Below are 18,855 nucleotides of genomic sequence, written 5' to 3' on the forward strand. Positions count from 1 at the left end.
AAGTTTTGCTTCTGGTTGTGGGATAGATTTTGGGGAAGGATATTCTCTTTTAGGTGCAGATAGGTTTGGTCATATAGAGAGGCATCGTTTCTAGATATGTTGCAAATGATTTGGGTATTTGGGGAATCAATGGTAGGATAAAATATTTCTTCCACCAAGAACTCGTAATGTTCTTGATTTTTTTGAGTTTGCAAGAGAGATGCTATTGTTGCCATAACATCAGCTTCTTTATTCTCACTCCTTGGGATCTGAGTAAATGTGATTTCAGTAAAGTTCTCTTTGAAATTTTCAAACAACTTCTTGTATGGTATCAGTTTGTCATCCTTGGTTTGATATCCACCATTGATCTGATTGATTATTAGTTATGAATGACCATAGACATGTAACTCCTTTATGTTCCATTCAACAACCATTTTGATAAAAATGACTAGCGCATCATACTCTGCAGTATTGTTTGTACATGGAAACCGTAGTCTATATGATTTTGGATTTGTGTGACCCTGAGGTGTTATAAACAAGATACCTGCACTTGATCCATGTTGTGTGTAGGAGCCATCAAAATACAACTCCCAAAACTTTGTGCTAATTTTTAAGAATACCTGCATTAGGAGAGTCAATGTGTAAAGGTGCATCATCACGCAGGGGCGCTTCAACTATTTGATCTGCAATTACTTGTCCTTTTATAGCTTTCCGATCAACATACTCAATGTCAAACTCACTTAATACCATGACCCATTTAGCCAATTGACCAATTAATGTTGTCTTTCTAAGTAAGTACTTCAATGGATCAATCTTTACAATTATCTTAACTGAGTGGGTAAGAATATAATGTCGCAAATTATGTTGTGAATACCACTGCTAGACATGTCTTTTCCACTATTGTATAGTTCAACTCATATCCAACCAAGGTCTTGCTGATATAATAAATTTCTCTTTTCTTTCCTTTAGTGTCATGTTGTGCCAAAACTGCTCCTAAAGATACATATGTTGTCGAGATATATAGCAACAATGGTTTTCCTTTGATTGGTGTTGCTAGCACTAGTGGATTTACCAGAAATTGTTTGATTTGCATGAATGCTTCTTCACATCTATCATCACATCTTAATGGAACATTATTATGTAACAAATGAGTAAAAGGGTGACATATGTCAGCTAAATGAGCTATGAACCTCATGATTGATTACAAGCTCCCTTGTAGAGAACGCAATTGACTAATACTGTTTGGGGATTCCATCTCCATGATAACTTTTATTTTTGTAGGATCCACTTCTATTCCATGAGCTGATATGATATAACCTAGGATTTTACCTGATATAACCCTGAAAACACACTTATTTGGATTTAACCTTAATTTGTATTGTTCTAGTCTATCAAATATCTTGTTTAATATTTCCAAGTGTTCCTCTCTTGTATGTGATTTTGCCAGTATATCATCCACATAATCCTCCATGAAAGTATGCATTATATCATGTAAAATGGTTTTCATAGCTTGTTGATATGTAGCTCCTGCATTCTTAAGCCCAAATGGCATGACATTCCAACAGAAAGTACCCCAAGGAAGTGTGAAAGTTTTTTTCTCTTGATCTTTGAGAGCTATCTTGATTTGATTATACCCCAAAAAACCATCCATTAAGGAGAACATTTCATGTCTTGTTGATAAATCTACAGTGATATCAATGTTGGGTAATGGAAAGTCATCCTTTGGGCATGCTTTATTCAAGTCCCTGAAATCTATGCATACTCTGATACTTTTGTCTGGAATTGATACAGGCACAATAGTTGACACCCATTCTGGATAGGCAACTGGTCATATAAACCATATATCTAGTAGTTTCTTTAATTTTTCTTTAACAAGAAGAGAAATATAGGGATGCGTCTTTCTAAGTTTCTATTTAACTGGTTTAGCTCTTGGAGCAACATTGAGATGATGCATAATAAGATCTAGATCAAGTCTTGGAATATCACTGTATGACCAGACAAAGTTGATTTGCCTCTTCTTGAAGAACTCAGTAAAGTCCTGTTCTAATAAAGATGTCGCGGGATGAAGAATCTTAGGACTCTCGAGAGATCCACTATTAACTACCTTTTTGGGTTCTATTAAAATAGTCGATCTCTCTGGAAAATGTTTTGGTAGGGTGTCAAATCTTCCATCTTTTGGTGCCTCAAGGAGGTTTTCACCATCAGATACGTCCTTTATTTTATCTTTTGATTGATCTAATGTTGTCATTAAAGTCCAAGGGATTGCACTTAGTTGGTTAAAGCATTGAGTTCTCAATGTGGAGACCCAAGCTCAACTCCCATGAGGGACACCTTTGTGTAGAATTCTAAGTTGTGACTCTTGGTCTTCCATTGGTTGTATTTGTCTTATTGTTTAAAGTGGATTTCTAAGTTGTGACTCTTGGTCTTCCAATTGTTCTTTCTAGTTTGGTTCTCGAAAGGAGTTATTATTTGTAATAAGTTTGCTCGAAAGGAGCTGGTATTTGTAATAATTTTGTAACATGGATGCTTGAATGAGCAAAAAATGAGCTTTGTGATTCTACGATACTTAATACAAAAAAAATGTTGTCATTAAATGGTTTTCAGCATTATCCTTCCTTTTTGTTTTGTCATTTCACTTTTACGACTGGAATATTTGGCACCCTCTTGACTATAAGAAACGTTATTTGATTCACTGATGGAAGATTTCTTTAGTATTATAGGTTCAACAGCGTTAAGGTATGCATATATTGCATGGTCATCTGGAAAGGTATCCAGTTCAAGGATTTCGTCATTTTCCCAGTTAGTTAGTTCCGAGTGGATTAAGGGTAGGTCATAATCTTGATCCTTTTTTGTGTTTTCAATTGTCATAACATAATTGTCAAAACAATTAGGTATATTAGTTGAGTTAAGGATTTCACTCTCTTCAGGATATACTCTCTTGATCGCTCTCTAATTAGCTATAGCAAAGTTAGAATGAGTAAATTGTTATTCACCCTCAAGTGATTTTTTTGCTGACAATTGTCCCTCAAATGAATGGATCATATCAACATTTATGTCTTTTGGATAACACACCTTTTCAGAAAAAATTTTAGTATTTGAATCAATTTCATCACTTGCTTGTATTTGACATATTTGAGAAGCTTATGTTTCTTTTCTTGTCATTTCTTGTCTTCTTTCATACTCTACTTCCTCTAGGTTGATTGTCTCTCCCACTTGGCTTGTTATCAATTCTTCTATGGTTCTACAAAGTTTCGGTTCTTGATGACTAGAGATTGATGGTGATCTCATGTCCTTTTGTTCTTCTGATTGTTGATTAGTAACCATTGTTGTCTTTTGGATTGAGACTTCTTGCTTTCTCTTATTTTATTCCTTCTATTTTCTAGAATATGCTCCTTTTCTTTGGATTTTGATTTCTTCTTGTCTTCTGTCAAGTTCTTCTTTTTGTTTCTTGGAAGATGTGTTACTTTTGGAGTAGTGTCCTTGTCTTCAATTTATTCACTTAATAAATCAGATGGTGGATACGGACCCCATTCATACTCACGTGAGTCAGTTTCAGAATCACTTTCTAAGACTACAACACTGAATCTGACAAGAATATTGTATGGTGAGAAGAGTTCACTAATAATGGATACCAGTTTTGTTGCCTTTTTTTATTCAAGTTCTGCACTTTCTTGTACTCTTTGAATTTGTTCATAAATAGACTCCTCCTTTTGAATGGCAGGTTCTTCTTTTTGTTTCTCATATTCCTCTTCTCTTTGTTCTCTAATTGTTTCTTTTGTTGTTGATTCTGCATGGGCTTGATCAGGTTCTACTCTGGCTTGCACTCAATTGATTTGTTTATAAGAAGCCTCCTCTCTTTGAATAGCGAGTTATTCTTCTTATTTCTCATATTATTCCTCTCTTTGTTGTCTATTTGTCTTTTCATCTGCTTGATGTATCACTTCTTTCCATGGTTCCTCTTTATGCACTACTTTTCTTCTCCATTGGGTATTTTGATGATGATCTCATTTTTGTATAGGTCCAGTATGCTTGTCATACCCCAGTCGATATTTATCTTTAACATGTTGAGAGTGAGGTGTGATTGGTTTTATAATGCCTTCTTGATGCTTTCCAATAGGGCCTTTTCCTTGATATCCTATTCTCTCCACTATCCTGAATCCATTGCCATATTGTTCCGTGGGGACAACGATGTCTAAAGTCGTTGCTCTGATTTTCTCTTCATCTTTATACAACCAATCAAGAATGTCTTTTTCTTCAATTTTCTCAGATAATGTTCTATCTCTGACAAATTTTCCATCAAATATTTCAATAGGCTTTTGTTAGATTTATGTTTTTACATTTGTTGGTTTTCCATATGACTTTGGAGAAAGTGGTAAAGTTTGTAAAGAATAATTTCCCATTCCAGCATCATTTAATTTTAGCTTTTTCTCAAAACTTTCCAAAGTAGATGTATATGATGTCTCTTGAGATGCCTTGGTAGGAGATAATGCTTCTTTGTTATGAGGAACCCTTGCATCTTGAGATGGTTTCAAATTGTTGCAATACTGACTGGAATCTACTGATATGGTTATTTCTTGTCCATTATGAGGAAATTTGACACATTGATGATATGTCGAAGGAACTGCTTGCATATCATGAATCCATGGTCTACCCAGAAGAACATTGTAACATAAATTGAAGTCCAAAACTTGACAAACTGTATCTCTCTCAACTGGTCCTATTTTGAGTGGTAAAACCATTGTTCCTCTAGAAGAACGTTCTTCTTCATCATAGGCCTTGATTGTTATTTTGTTTTTAGGATCCACTGCATTTTCTGAATATCCCAAATATTTTATCAAACTTAATGCACAAATGTTTAAGCCAACTCCTCCATCTATAAGAACATGTTTGATGCAGGTTGTATGAATAGTGACTTCAATGTGTAGGGGAGAGTTATGAGGATGTTGCAATGATGCGTCATCATTTTCTATGAATGATAAGTAATGAGGGGCTATGATATGTCCCACCATGTTTTTAAATTGATCAACACCCAAGTCCTTAGAGATTGTTGTTTTCACTAGAGCTTTCTCCAATATTTCCTTATGCATTAGTGAGATCTTGAGAATCTCCAAGATTGATATTTGTGCGGGTATTTTTTGTAATTGATCCCCTAAGTTGTACTATCTTGATGTGGATGTTGTATTGTTTGTTACACCCGGAAATGTTACCTTTGCCTTACTTTGAGTAATTGCATTCACTAGTTCTGCAGGTGCTTTGTCTTTAACGATGATGACATTCACTACATTGCCATATGTGTAAGTATAGTTTACCTTTGCTTTTCCCTTGTCATCTAATGGATTGGATGGTCCACCTTTTTCATACTTGTGGAGTGGAGTCTTGAATGCCAAGTGTGATTCATTCTTTTTATGACCATCCATTGTGATAAACTCATTATCAATCAAGTCCTCAATGAAATGTTTCAGTCTTTGACAATCATTGGTTTGGTGTCCTTTGTTTCTATGAAAATCACAAAAATGATTGTCATTCCACCAACTTGGTTTGATCTTCGGCTCAAAATCTCTTACTTCTGGTAATGTGATTAACTTGTTTGCAAGAAGGGTTTTTAGAGCCAATTCCAATGGTTCCCCAATGTTTGTAAGTTTTTTGTGGGGGTTGGAATAAAAGGACTTTGGTTTAGTATTCTCTTGATTTTTTACCGGTGTTCAACTTGAGAGATTGAAAAATGGGTTGTTGTGGTTTAGCATCATTGTTATGAGATACTCCCTCATTGGCAACATTTCTATTCTTCATCCAAAATTTTGGTTTATCATTGTTGCTATTATTGCCATTGTTGTTGTTGTTGTTGTTAGAGGAATTGTAAAGTTTTAATTCTCCCTTCTTGACCATAGTGTCCTCTATTTTCAAATCATTTTCAATCATTTTTTGCAAAACTGGGAGGACATTGCATTTTGAGTCTATAACTCATTTCACTGGTAAGATTGTCAATAAAGATGTCCATTTTCTCTTGATCTGGTACATCTCTTGGATACCTATTAAATAATCGTCTCCATTGTTGTAGAAAAACCATGAAAGGTTCACCATTCTTTTGTTTGATATTGCATAAGTCTAGCATTGTTATCTCATTTCTTATTTTGTAGGAGTATTGTGAGATGAATCTGTTCACAAGTTCTTCAAAAGATTTAATCCCAGAGGACAATTTTGAAAACCATTACATTGATTGCCCACTTAAGCTTCCAGTAAATAAATGCATGAAATAAGTTTCATTGTGTGCAAACTCCATACTCATAGTGCAAAATTCCCTAATATGATCTTGAGGATCAAATTTCCCATCATATTTATTGTATTTTGGGATTTCACAATGTTGTGGGAATGATATCATGTTTAAACTCTTGTCAAAAAGATATGCATAGATGTCCTCCAATGAATATTTCTTGGAGCTTGTTCCATTCTGCATTTGTTGAGTAAGAGTCAAAAGAGGATTATCAACATGGGTTCTCTTTATATCTTCATAAGTTTTTATGTCACCACGTTCCCTTCTTGTTTCATCTTCATTCCTTGTATCATCGTTGTCTCTTCTTGTTCTATCTCCTCTTGTTTCTTCTCTATCTCTTCTTGTTTCTTCGTGGTTTACTCAATTTATGTCATCATCATTGTGATCATCAATGTTTTGATTATGACTTATCTCCACATCTTGTTTCAAACTTTTCATGTTAAAACCTTGTGGCAATTTTGCTCCTGAATTTGCCAACATTAGGATATACTTCTTCTTTTTTTCCAATAATTTTTTAATAAGTTTGTCAAATCTAGAATCTTGTTCAAGGTATCTAATGGTTTTATTGGTTGCTTATTCATCAATATCTATGTATCCAAATGGTTGAAACATTGAATTTTATTCTTCCATTTGTTTTTTTTGTCTTCTCAATTGCTCGTGTTGAGATCTAGTCCAAACTGGCATATGATTGATTTGAAACTTCCCAAGTTTTGATTTTCTAGATGCAACTCAATAGGTGATCACTTGTTCGTGAAGATAAGCTACGTTGATTTTACCACCCCTATTAGTGCATTGAGAAAGACGTCTCTTTGTTGAAAAGCACGTGCCTGTAAGGTTTCTTCGTCAAACTCTAATCCGTAACCATGTAGATAGTTACAAAAATGGTGTAGGAATGTGTGATGCTTCAACAAAATTTTGTAGTTTATGTATAGAAACTTTCTCTTCTTCAAGATTGTCTTACAACTAAGTTTCACTTTCTTGACATGACATGAAATGGTCATACAAGCATGTAATGGTTGATAAGTTTTTTATCCCAATGTGAGTGCAAGTTTTGATGAAATTTTAATAGTACCAGGTTCAAGGTAAAACGATATATCCAAGTCAATGAATAAGGTTAATCGGATCTTAAAGTTTCATGATAAAGGATGATGTATCATGTTGAGAAACTATGTTTGAAAGATCAAATTTATCAAGAAAAATGTTTTTTGTGCACTTGAGATGTTGGATCTAAGACTTGTTAAAGGTGAATACTTGTGCTAACCTTAGGTGTGATCTATTATTTTGGATGAATTGCTCAAGAAACCTATCTATTTGACCAGTTCCTAAATCTGTGAAAATTGAAATAAATTCTTCTCGATAATGGGTATCTAGAATTGTTTTCAAAATTTTGAGTTGATGCCGGGAAGTACCCTCTATTATGAATGCGCAAAAATAAATGTGCGACCTAATTGTGTAAATGTGTTGTTCAATGTAACACATGTGTTGCATTGTTGTTCAAATGCACCTCTATTTCACAAAAGTTGTTGGCAGTGGGCCAACATCCCCCGTGGGGATTCACGACATGGTTTAATAGCCTCCCATGGATTCTATAAGTCTAGTGGTTGTATTAAGCATTGACATGTCCATATTTTGGTGCAACGACAACCCTAGCTTGTAACAAGTGGTATCATATTTTGGTCATATGTTCGAATCATGTAGGCCGCAACGAGTGACATTGGGAGGGGGATTGTTGGCAGTGGGGCAACGTCCCTCACGAGGATTCACGACATGGTTTAACAACCTCCTGTGGATTCTATAAGTCTAGTAGTTGTATCGGGCATTGGCAGGTCGATCTTTTGGTGCAATGACAACCCTAGCTTGTAACAAAAGTGTGACTCTATGTTGCAATTGTGTTGTTTTGTGATAAATGAGCTGTCAAATTTTGTGTATGCGTGATCTAAAGTTGTAAATGTGTTGTTTTGATATGTAAATGCGCTGTCAAAATTTGCAAAAGCGCGGCTCTGCACTGAGAATGCGTGACTCTATTCCTTTTCCAGCAAGTTTTGAGATTTTTTATCAGGATGATTATTTTTTTGCTTTTGATTTTGAAAACATGATGCAAGCACAGTAGGCACAATGTTTCGAAAGCAAAATGCACATGCAAGTACAATTTCCTATGGTAGGCCAGGATAATAATTGTTGAATCTCACGTGGGTTTTCTCGAGGCTACACTATTCAAAGCAGATACTTAGATGTTTGATCCCACTGGGTCCACCCTCGACACTCACTTCTTTGGGACAGCCAAGCACTAGTTCCCATGAAAACTCCTCATGGAGAACTTTGTATCTCTACTAAGAACCATATGTATGTGAGTCGCTTCAGAGGTCCGACCTCTGGCACCAACAACTAGAAGGATTTGGGATTTTTAAACAAAGAGTTTTTAGTCAAGGCATCTAGTCGAGTGGCCATACATAAGGCACCTTATGCTCCATTAAGGAAGGCTCCCAGCCTATAGAGGTTGTGCTCTATAGGGTTTATGTGGAGACATGGTGTCGGTATGAACTAATCACCACTCATTGCTTGTAACTTTCATTACAAACACAATTTATTTATAGTGGATCAGAAGAGCTTGGTGTTAGCCCGTTTCCACTTGGGTCGTCACCGATCCCTAAGGGATACTCGGGAGGCAAGCCCTCTAAAGGTTAAACATTCTAGAAAGTGGGTCTGGCTTTCTGATCACCTGGTTGAGGTGAGAGCATAATAACCTACCACTTTGACAAGCACAGTGAACAAAAGATCGATTTTTCTCCTAAATTAATCTAAGTGCAACTAATCTAAAGAAGACACTCAATTCAATTTGCATGTTGTTCTTTCACCCCTAGTTAAACTAGATGAACACGTATGATCTTTTACTTTGAAAAAACTTTAACTTAGCTAAGTGAGGAAATGCATGAAAAATTATAGAAAAATACCCTGCAGCACCCAATTAGTGGTTTTTCAAAAATATTGTCTTGGATGGTCGAACCTACAAAAAGAGATAGCTGACAAACTGTAAAATTCCAATTTTGTAGATTAATAGAGTAAATGCGCTAAACGAGTATATGCGTGAACAAAATCTGTAAAAGTGTTAACCTACGTCACAAATGTGTTAACCTACCTCACAAAAGTGTTAACCTGCATCACAAATGCATTAACCTGCCTCGTAGATGCATGATTTTATCAATAAAAGTGCTAGACAATGTAGTAAATGTGTTAATAGAACCAGTAAATGCTCTATCCTACAAAGTAAAAGCATTTCCAAATAACACATGGGCATGAAACTAGCTTACTAATGCGTGATTACGTGAAATGAAATCTAAACTATGGAGAAAAAGACAGGATATTGGAAGGATGCGAGGCCTCAGCCCCACGGTGGGCGCCAAAAATGTATCGACTTAAGTTGAACTCCTCAAAATTAACCTGCAACTTGTTAGTTCATCATGAAATACAAAAAGCTACAGGAACTCAAGCTTCAACCAATGAAACAAAGTAAAATAACAAAATATCAAATATTATACCTTTTTACCCTTATGTCTCATTGTGTCCTATCCCCATAGTTCTTGGTTGGAGATTGATGTTGCTCTCAGACAAGCATTGTTTAGCTTCCAACATGGCACATGAAGAATGGACAGATAATTGGTTGTTGATTGATGATTGCTAAATGATATTAAGCTAATATGCAAAGATAATGGTATGCTATGATAAAAATCCTAAAATGCTAAATTGCTTCAAACTCAAAACTCATGATGCAAAATGAAGACTCCTAGATTCACTATGCGATTAGCTATTAGTTTCAAAAATGGCTTAGGCGAGCTCTATTTATAGATTTTTGAGAGGATACGCTTAGGTGCCAGAGATTAATGGTCCTGATTAAATCTAGCAATTTGGATGGCTATGAAATAAGAGGTTGAGATGTGAGAGATAAAGGTGGAAGATGTTCCTCCTACACCTACAGAATGGAGGAAAAGGTGGAAGGAGAATCCAAGTGTCAGAAGGATCACCTTGATTGATATGAGGACAAGTGGACTCAACTCTCTCCAAAGATGTAGGAAGGTTGGAGAAAATATAGGGAAGTTGAGAAATGTGTGTACGTACGCATTATTTGATTTATGATTTGGAAGTTGAAGATAAATGATGTATTAATATTAAAAATATTAATATCTTTAGCCACATGATTGATGAGTTAGCAAAAGAGTAAGTGATGTGAAGATGAGATGAGTTGGAAAAGGAGATTAAATAATTAAGTAATTATTTAATTGATGAGACTATAGGATAGTGGATGGGAGATAACTAAATATTAGATATTTAATTAATTGGTTTAGAAGAAAGAGATTAATGAATTAATTAATAAAATGTTTCAATTTAATTAATTAATATAAGAATATTAATGAAAGCGAATTAAATAAATTAATCTTTTCAAATTAATTATTAATAGAGGAATTAACATTAAAATAAATTTAAATAATTAAACTTGTCAATTTAATTATTTAATAGAGGAAATTAACATTAAATAAATAATAAATATTTATTTAATTATTCATAGCCAATTTTTAGTGTACAATTACAATTTGAGAAAACACATCTCTGGGTATGGAAATCTCCATCTAACATTTTGTATTGGATGCCCAAGGAAAACCCAATCCAAAGGATATGGAAATTCCCAAGGAAAACAATAACATGCTCACATTTTTTGAAGAGAAATCATCTCTCTCTCTCTCTCTCTCTCTCTCTCTCTCTCTCTCTCTCTCTCTCTCTCACACACACACACACACACACACACACACACACACACACACACACACACACACACACACCTCTCTTCGTTCACCAAGCTCTAGACTTCTCTCTCTTGACTTCTCTCTATCTATACTCTCCCTCTCCCTCCCTCATTCCTTCCCTCTATTTTCCCTCTTCCTCTCTCCCTCTTCCTCTCCTGTTAATATCTCCCTCCTTCCCTCTACCTCCATCTATCTCTCATCCCCATCTGACTACCTACTTTTCTCTCTAACCCTCTCATACTATCTCTCTATCTCTACTGACTTACCTCTCTCTTTGTCACCTCTCTACCTCTCCATAGCCCCACCTCTCCCTCCTTCCCTCTCTACTTATCTCTATATTATCTTTCCCTCTCTTTATCTACCTACCCCTCTCTCTATCCCTCCCACCCTACCTCCATTTATCTCTACCAATTCCTCTCTCTCAACATCTCCTTCTCTCCCTCCCCACTCTTCATCTCTCATCTCCCTCCCACCCTCTCTCTACCTCTCTCATAATCCCTCCCCCCTCTCTACTTATCTTTATATTCCCTCTCCTTCTCTCTACCTACATGTCCCTCCTTACCCCACTCTCTCTCCATCCCTCTCTCCCTCTTCCTCTCTTCTTCACTCTCCAAATTATTCATGGTTTAACGTTTAGGGCCTAGGGTTTAGGGTTTAGGTTTTATTGTTTAGTGTTTACAATTTATGGCCTAGGGTTTATGATTGATTGTGGAGGTCTAAGGGTCTACCTCTCCCTCCCTCTAGTGAGAAGTGTCCAAAAATTAACTTTTAAGAGATTCAACCAAAATTTAAACATGGTATACCTAGCAGTTGAGCACAAAAATATCATAACAAAAAATAATATTTTTATTTAAAATACATCATATATGCAATACAAATAATGTCATCAATACATTTTGGTAAACATAAATATTTGTTATCACTAACTTTTATATCCAACACAAATGAACCAATAGTTGTACACACAAAAAAAGAGCTATTTTTCTTATAAAAACAACATATTATTTTTTAAAATTTAACTTATATTAAATTTTAAATGATCATGAGAAAATGCAAGGTATTCTTTGTGGCGACCTTTTATATTTGTGATAGGACAAACTATTAATATGAAATGCTCAAATGCATATATATTGTTGCCCCAATAGTTGTATACACAAGAGCAATTTTTTCACTATGACAACAATAATCGTTTAAATGAACATCTGATCTTATAAATGACACAATTATAGTGGATAGTTATGATATTTTATATGAAAAAAAGAAGTATTTATTTCACTTGTTTATGAATGTATTTATGTTTTTTAATATAATATCCATATATTCTCATGTGTTCAAGTATGAATCCATCTTGGTCAACATTTGGTTATTTTTTATTTATATGTGAACTAATTATTAACAATATATAGTATAAATATGTTGCAATATTATATATTACAACCACATATACTATTCCAATAATTAAACCTTCCCCGCCCCTCTCCCATAATTGCATAGATTTTAATATATTAATAATATAAATAAAGCAAAAATAAAATAATTAGAATACGCAATACTTATTTACACAAAAAAAAAATAATAATATTGATATTTAAATGCTCGAACAAAATACATATATGTTCTATTAATGAATCAAATTATGACAACTATCCTCACAACAATTAAAACCTATTCAACTTAGATTCTCTCCCCTTTTCTACACTAGAAAAGTGACTTCATTTACATATCACTAATCATTGAATATGTGGTCAGATCATTTCTTGGATTTAGAGAGGCCAAGTATACATATCAGATCATTTCTTGGATTTAGAGAGGCCAAGTATACATATCACTATTCATTGACAGTGTTTCTTCAATTTAGAGAGGCCAAGTTTACATATCACTATTCATTGACAGTGTTTCTTCAATTTAGAGAGGCCAAGTTTACATATCATTATTTATTGAATATGTCAGACAATTTCTATTTCTTGGATTTAGAGAGGCCAAGTATGCTACTATACATATTACTATTCATTGAATATGAGCTGAGACCATTTCTTGGATTCCGAGAGGCCAAGTATACTACTAAGGTACGTACCCTGACCTCTTTGTTTTCAAATTAATTATGAAAGAAGCTCACCTAAACCATTTATTTTTTTGGCCGGGAAGAAGCTTACCTAAACCATTTATTTATTAGTTCCAACTCTGTAGGCCAATTATGAGGCGAGACAGGTACTATTACAACATTGCAAATTACAGCAGCTCTGAAATATATTCGTTTAAGATCATATCGCTAGCTATATGGTAGGCCGACTCAGTCAGATGAACGGCGTCCCAGAAAACATATTTGGACGGATCTTTACAGCTCACTGAACTTTTGCTGTCGCAGGTTAGCCCAATCTCCGATAATCCCGTTCCACAGCAACCTCTGGCCGACGTCTCAAACCCTGACAAAGCTCATTAAAAACAATTAAAAGAAAACGTGAGCGGTTAATCTCCATGTAAAAATGAAATTGTAAAAAAAATTCTAGATCTATAAATCACAGTATTTTTTTGTTCGATTTTTTGTGATTTTACAATAATAGAAATACAGATTATAGAAATCTATCTACTAAAATTTTTACAGAAATCTGTTATCTACAGAATACTGTTCTATACATTTGTATTAAATCTAATCCTACAATCAATACCGTATTTGATAGGATGTTTTACAAAGTCAAGGATAATGGCATAGATGTCTGCGTAGACCAGTTTGATGCCCGGGAGGCGAGCTTGGAGATTTTTGATGGTTTCGTTGAGCTTTTTGTTGTAAGAGAGTGCAACTTGGTTGCAATGCTTAATGCATCCATTCACTGTGTTTTGCTTCAATATTGTTTTCTGGATCGGCAAGCATCCAACCGGCGGTAGCCCGTACACGACGATTTTGCGGGCTCCAATCTTGTACAGCTCCTGTTTACCATGATTACAATCACTTTCTCAAACTGTGAATAACAATGGAGGAAACAAATTATTAAAGATTTGGTATACTAGGTACCTCCACGAAATTGGTACAGCCAAGGAGAAGAAATTGTTCGTACTGTTCAGCGCGAAACTGTTTTCTTCTGGTGGGAAGGTAGAAATAATTCTGCACAATATCGTTGGTTCCTGCCACGACTACGTAGATCGCTTGGCTTATTATGTTGGAGGAATTGCTGGGCCCTACAATTCGCTCCACGCGCGCTTTGTAAGTGGTGAATAATTTCACTTGTTTCCACATTGGTATCACACCCTGCGAAAATGCACAACTTACCCTCAAAACCCTGCTATAAAAAGTCTTGAGGTTGAGGAATTAAAAGAGGATGCGTATGAAGTTATTTGGAATATTTTATTTGACTTTCAACTTACTTTAAAATCTAATATTATTGTACTTCACATTTGGAGATTTAGTTTGAATGTGTCATTACTAGGTCGAAGTATGTGTATCATGCCTTCACATTTTCAAGCTCCAATGATTAAGAAAAATAATGATCAGCAAACAAAGAAAAACAAATTACAAAAACAGTTAACAATAATTCTTATTCAAAGTTGAACAGCAAACAACAGTAAATAATGATCAATTCAATTAAACCTGATGATGGTTCCCTGCAAACTAATAACAATTACAACTTCAAAGCAGCAAGATTACAAGGAAAGAAGCTGCATAGCAGCAACGTAACAGTTAGAGGATGCAAAAATGAACAGCAACAGCAACTGCTTGCTTGCACAAACAAGAACCCAGGATCCAACCTCTGCAGTTCAATAAAACCTTGATAAGCATCATCGGGTCCAGTAATGTAAAAGTGTATACATTAATTATAGGTAGAGTAGTTTTATTAACAAGTCATGATTTATAATTAAGGTTTTAGGGTCATATCATTAAATATGATGTTACATAAGTACTTTTTTTGTTGAGGTGTCCAAAAAGGCTCAAAATAATTGACAGCTTTGTAGTTGTCAACAAATAACATTTTATTTATGTGCTTATGTGGCATCACATGATTTGTTATTTTTAGATCTAAGAAAGACATTTCATTCAATTATGAATATTCATCATCAACACTCACTGCACAAAGTCACAAGTATTAAAGTTATATTATTAAAAATATTTGACATTAAACTAACAAACATGTTCAACTACTAAGTACTCTTACTTATACAATTTTCTATAAAAAAAATAAAAAATAAAAACTCTTAACTATAAGTTAAATAAACTGTTTACAATGATAAAAGTAAATTATTCTAAACTACTAATCCACAAATAAAACTCGGAACTATAGAAATAAATGGACATTTCTGACAGTAAGATCCTATAAATTCTAAATTCCAAACTATATATACCTTTAAATCATCACAAAACCTACAAATATATATGTAAAGTGAAGTAAAAGAACATCATGTCTGTAGTTTTAAGTAAAATGCGATGAACCCAAGTGACTCACAGCGGTCTTTGCAGTGAGATTGTCGTAACCACTTCCAGCTGAACCGAAGCTCACTCCAGTGAGGAGTTCATGGTTAGTTAAGTTTGGATCTAAATATGGCGGTAGCGTCTGCTTAATCCCCAGCGATGCAGCTGCACCCAAACATATATAATTACCTAGTAAGAACATTTCAACAATCAGAAATACATCAGAAGGTACACTAAATGTATTATATACATACCCAGAAAATCCATTGCGAGTTTGCCATTAGTGAAACGGCCCGTAGATCTGTTGCCGATAAAATTTTCACCATATGGTGGGTGATTTGCCTTAACATTTGTAGCGATGAAGTCATTGTTGCCTGGATCAACGATCGAATCCCCGAAGGTGAACAGAGCTGGAACTTTGATTTTCACATTGTTTGCTCCATGGCTACCTTCGCCTGCCCAAGCGAGAATATACAGGAGAAAAGGGAAATAGTGACCGCCACGTGGATGCCACATTTTCTCTCAATTCTCTTGTTAAAACTTTACCCCGTCTATTCAATATGTATAATTTAAATAGAACAAGCTTGTTGGAGAACGCGTGGAAGGAAGTATTTATGAGATTGTGTGTTTGAGCAACTTTTTGCGTATCATTAAAAATGGCGAACTGGGTGTCTTAGTTTTGCCTCAGCTTGCCTGTCTGTATAGGTTTTATAGTTTCTACTTTTTCCTTGCTTTTAAAGCGGCAATTATGGCTTGCCGCTTTAATAACGAAGGTTTCTTTTTTATTGTTGAGGCACTGTAGAGTGAGGATTCGTTTCAGGAATTTTCGATTGAATCCACACCGTCACGTATACCAGACATTTGAGCCTTTTAATGGATTCTTTTTACTGTTGCTTCCTCCTTGTCACTGTTGCATTCATTATTGCGCGAGGATCTGATAGGACATTTCTCCTACTTTGATACGGCGTTTTCTCTGAAGTTGCTCAAATTTCTCAACTGTATTTTTATCATATTGGATGTTTACGCAAATATGGTATAGGCCATTTTCATATTTAATGTAAATAGAGTACGAATAAGTGAGGATGATGCATATTTCTAACTCTGGATGTCTACAAATTTTGACTACATGTGCACATCTGTCATTTCACACATCGATGTCTATAAAGAAATTAAAATGTATTGTTGACTTTTTTTATTATGCATTTATTAGCTTGTATACTTTTTTTTTTTTTTTAAATCTGAAAACAAATTAAATCTAAAAACAATCAAATCCAATTTCTTTTATAGATTGCTTTTTGTTTTTCTTCTATACATCAGCCGACCTTTTGTACACATTGTTGTCATAATGTCATTGTACAACACCTATCAACTTTTTGTTTTTCTTGCATAGATTGGTTAACCTCTTAAACTTGTATACTTATATTCAGAAAAATCTGATTTCTGCTTTTTAAAAACAAATCAAATTCAATTTTTGTTTTATAAGATGAGTCTATTTTTTGAAAACAAATTAAATCTAATTTCTTATTTTAACAAACAAATCAAATCCAATCTCTCCCATGGGTTGCTTTTTGTTTTTCTTGCATAGTTCAGCCAACCTCTTGTACACCTTGTTGTCATATAATGCCATTGTAGAACAAGTATCAACTTTTTGTTTTTCTTGCATAGATTGATTAACCTCTTAAACACTTTGCTGCCATAATGTCATTGTAGAACACCTATCAACGTAATTAATTGAAAATCAGAATAAACTTGCACAATTTAACTTCACATCTTTGTCTTCCCTTCAAAAAAATTATATTGATTGGCATGCTTCATATATACATGTAGTTGATTATCTCATTCCACAATATGAAATATTTTTAGATTATTAGTTTTGTAGATATATAAATTTGACCACATATTAAATAAAAGTTCAATGTTTATTTAATCCATTAAATCAATTCCTCTATTAATTAAAATATATTTAATTAATTCCCCCACATTCTTCTATTAATTAAGTAAATTATTCAATTTATTTAATTTAAACCATCTAGCCACATCCTAACTTTTAATTAAATAAATCACCTTTATTTAATTAAATTACCCTTTTTCATTTAATTAAAAAAAACTCTTCCATTTAAATAAATCAAATTTATTTAAACATATCTCCAAATGCAAGTTGTTGTCCACCTTTTTGAAATAATTCACTTTATTTCAAAATTAAAATTCTAAATATCTCCCACTTGCATTCTCCTAAATTCATGACTAAACCTCTTCTAGATCCTTCTAGATTCTTCTAATCATCCTAATTAGCCTAATCCACCCCTTAATCATTTGCGCATTCCTTAAGAGAAGTCACTTCTCAAAAATCCCCACAAGTCAAGATTGAAATGCATTAAATGTTTTATGTCTTCAACCCTCAAAGTCTTGCTAACCATTAATAGTTAACTCAACCTCAACCCTTTGTTTAGAGACTTTCTCTCTAACTTAACCCTTATCTAACCCATGGGTTTCTTCAAGCATTCATTGCTTTGACCATGGTTATCCACTAACTCTTGCACAAGATTTTATCCTTTGGGTAAAAGCATTATCCAATAACTCAACTATAACCTTAACTCCTAAGGTAACTACCATGGCTTCTCAGGCATTTAATGCCTCTTACATCTCCTCTCAAACCTCCTCAGGGTGACACTTGTCAGCCTAGGATTGGGTCAAGAAAATATCACAAGGATTGAAGATCATTCAATCCTAGCCTTTGTTAAGATTAATCAATCTTAACCATCCAATTGCCCATTTCTTCTATAAATAGGCTTCATTTTCTTCATTATCAATCCAAGTCTTCATGCATCTAATTTATAGTCTCATTTCATCAAGCATTTTAGTTTCTCTTTTATAATAGTAATTAGATCATTTATTAGCATCATAGCCTAGATCTATCATGTTTTGCATATCATGTTAGTAATATATTATGTTAGTTTCATTTCCATGCTAGCTTAATATCATCTTAATATCATTTTCATGCTAATTTAGCTTCATATGCATCTCATCATCTTGCACCATATCATTAACTAGTTTCATATCAAAATCATTCACTAAGATCTTAGTTGCATAGCATTTAGATCTTTGATCATATATCCCTCATTCTTTAGGTAGTCATCCTAGAGATCAAGTGCTCTCCCAAGCTGAGAGCCACCTTGATTTGAAGGATCCTTGGAGATAGAGAACAATGGAACAATCTTAGGAGATGGATGATTTAGCTTGCTTTGTCATTTAGATCTTTATTTTGTTATGATTCATTGGTATACTTGCTTGTCTATGTTGTTGATTGGCTAACCCTCATTTCAGGTATACAAGTTTTAAATAAATACTCTTAAAAATAGAGAAATTAGAATAATATTACAAAGCCCTGTTTTGTGTATGTTATTTGTACA

At 34.2% G+C, this 18,855-nt stretch overlaps 1 protein-coding gene across 1 annotated transcript; it reads right to left on the reverse strand.

Moving 5' to 3' along the window:
• Positions 1–12,814: 12,814 nt before the first annotated feature.
• Positions 12,815–16,105, reverse strand: LOC131057446 (GDSL esterase/lipase At2g42990). The gene is made up of 5 exons (XM_057991635.2): positions 15,700–16,105; positions 15,480–15,610; positions 14,057–14,290; positions 13,713–13,971; positions 12,815–13,469 (listed from the first exon to the last, which is right to left on the reverse strand). The coding sequence occupies exons 1-5, from the start codon at positions 15,959–15,961 to the stop codon at positions 13,276–13,278; spliced, it is 1,080 nt and encodes a 359-aa protein (XP_057847618.1). The 5' UTR covers positions 15,962–16,105; the 3' UTR covers positions 12,815–13,275.
• Positions 16,106–18,855: the final 2,750 nt, after the last annotated feature.

The sequence above is a fragment of the Cryptomeria japonica genome, chromosome 7 (assembly GCF_030272615.1).
Source record: "Cryptomeria japonica chromosome 7, Sugi_1.0, whole genome shotgun sequence".
NCBI lineage: Eukaryota > Viridiplantae > Streptophyta > Pinopsida > Cupressales > Cupressaceae > Cryptomeria > Cryptomeria japonica.

Excerpts from the sequence above, each read along its gene's own strand:
- LOC131057446 (XM_057991635.2), bottom strand. The coding sequence starts at position 15,961 with ATGTGGCATCCACGTGGCGGTCACTATTTCCCTTTTCTCCTGTATATT. Across the intron at positions 14,291-15,479 it reads ATCTCACTGCAAAGACCGCT|GGTGTGATACCAATGTGGAA; the intron begins GTGAGTCACTTG and ends GCATTTTCGCAG. Across the intron at positions 13,972-14,056 it reads GCTGTACCAATTTCGTGGAG|GAGCTGTACAAGATTGGAGC; the intron begins GTACCTAGTATA and ends CATGGTAAACAG.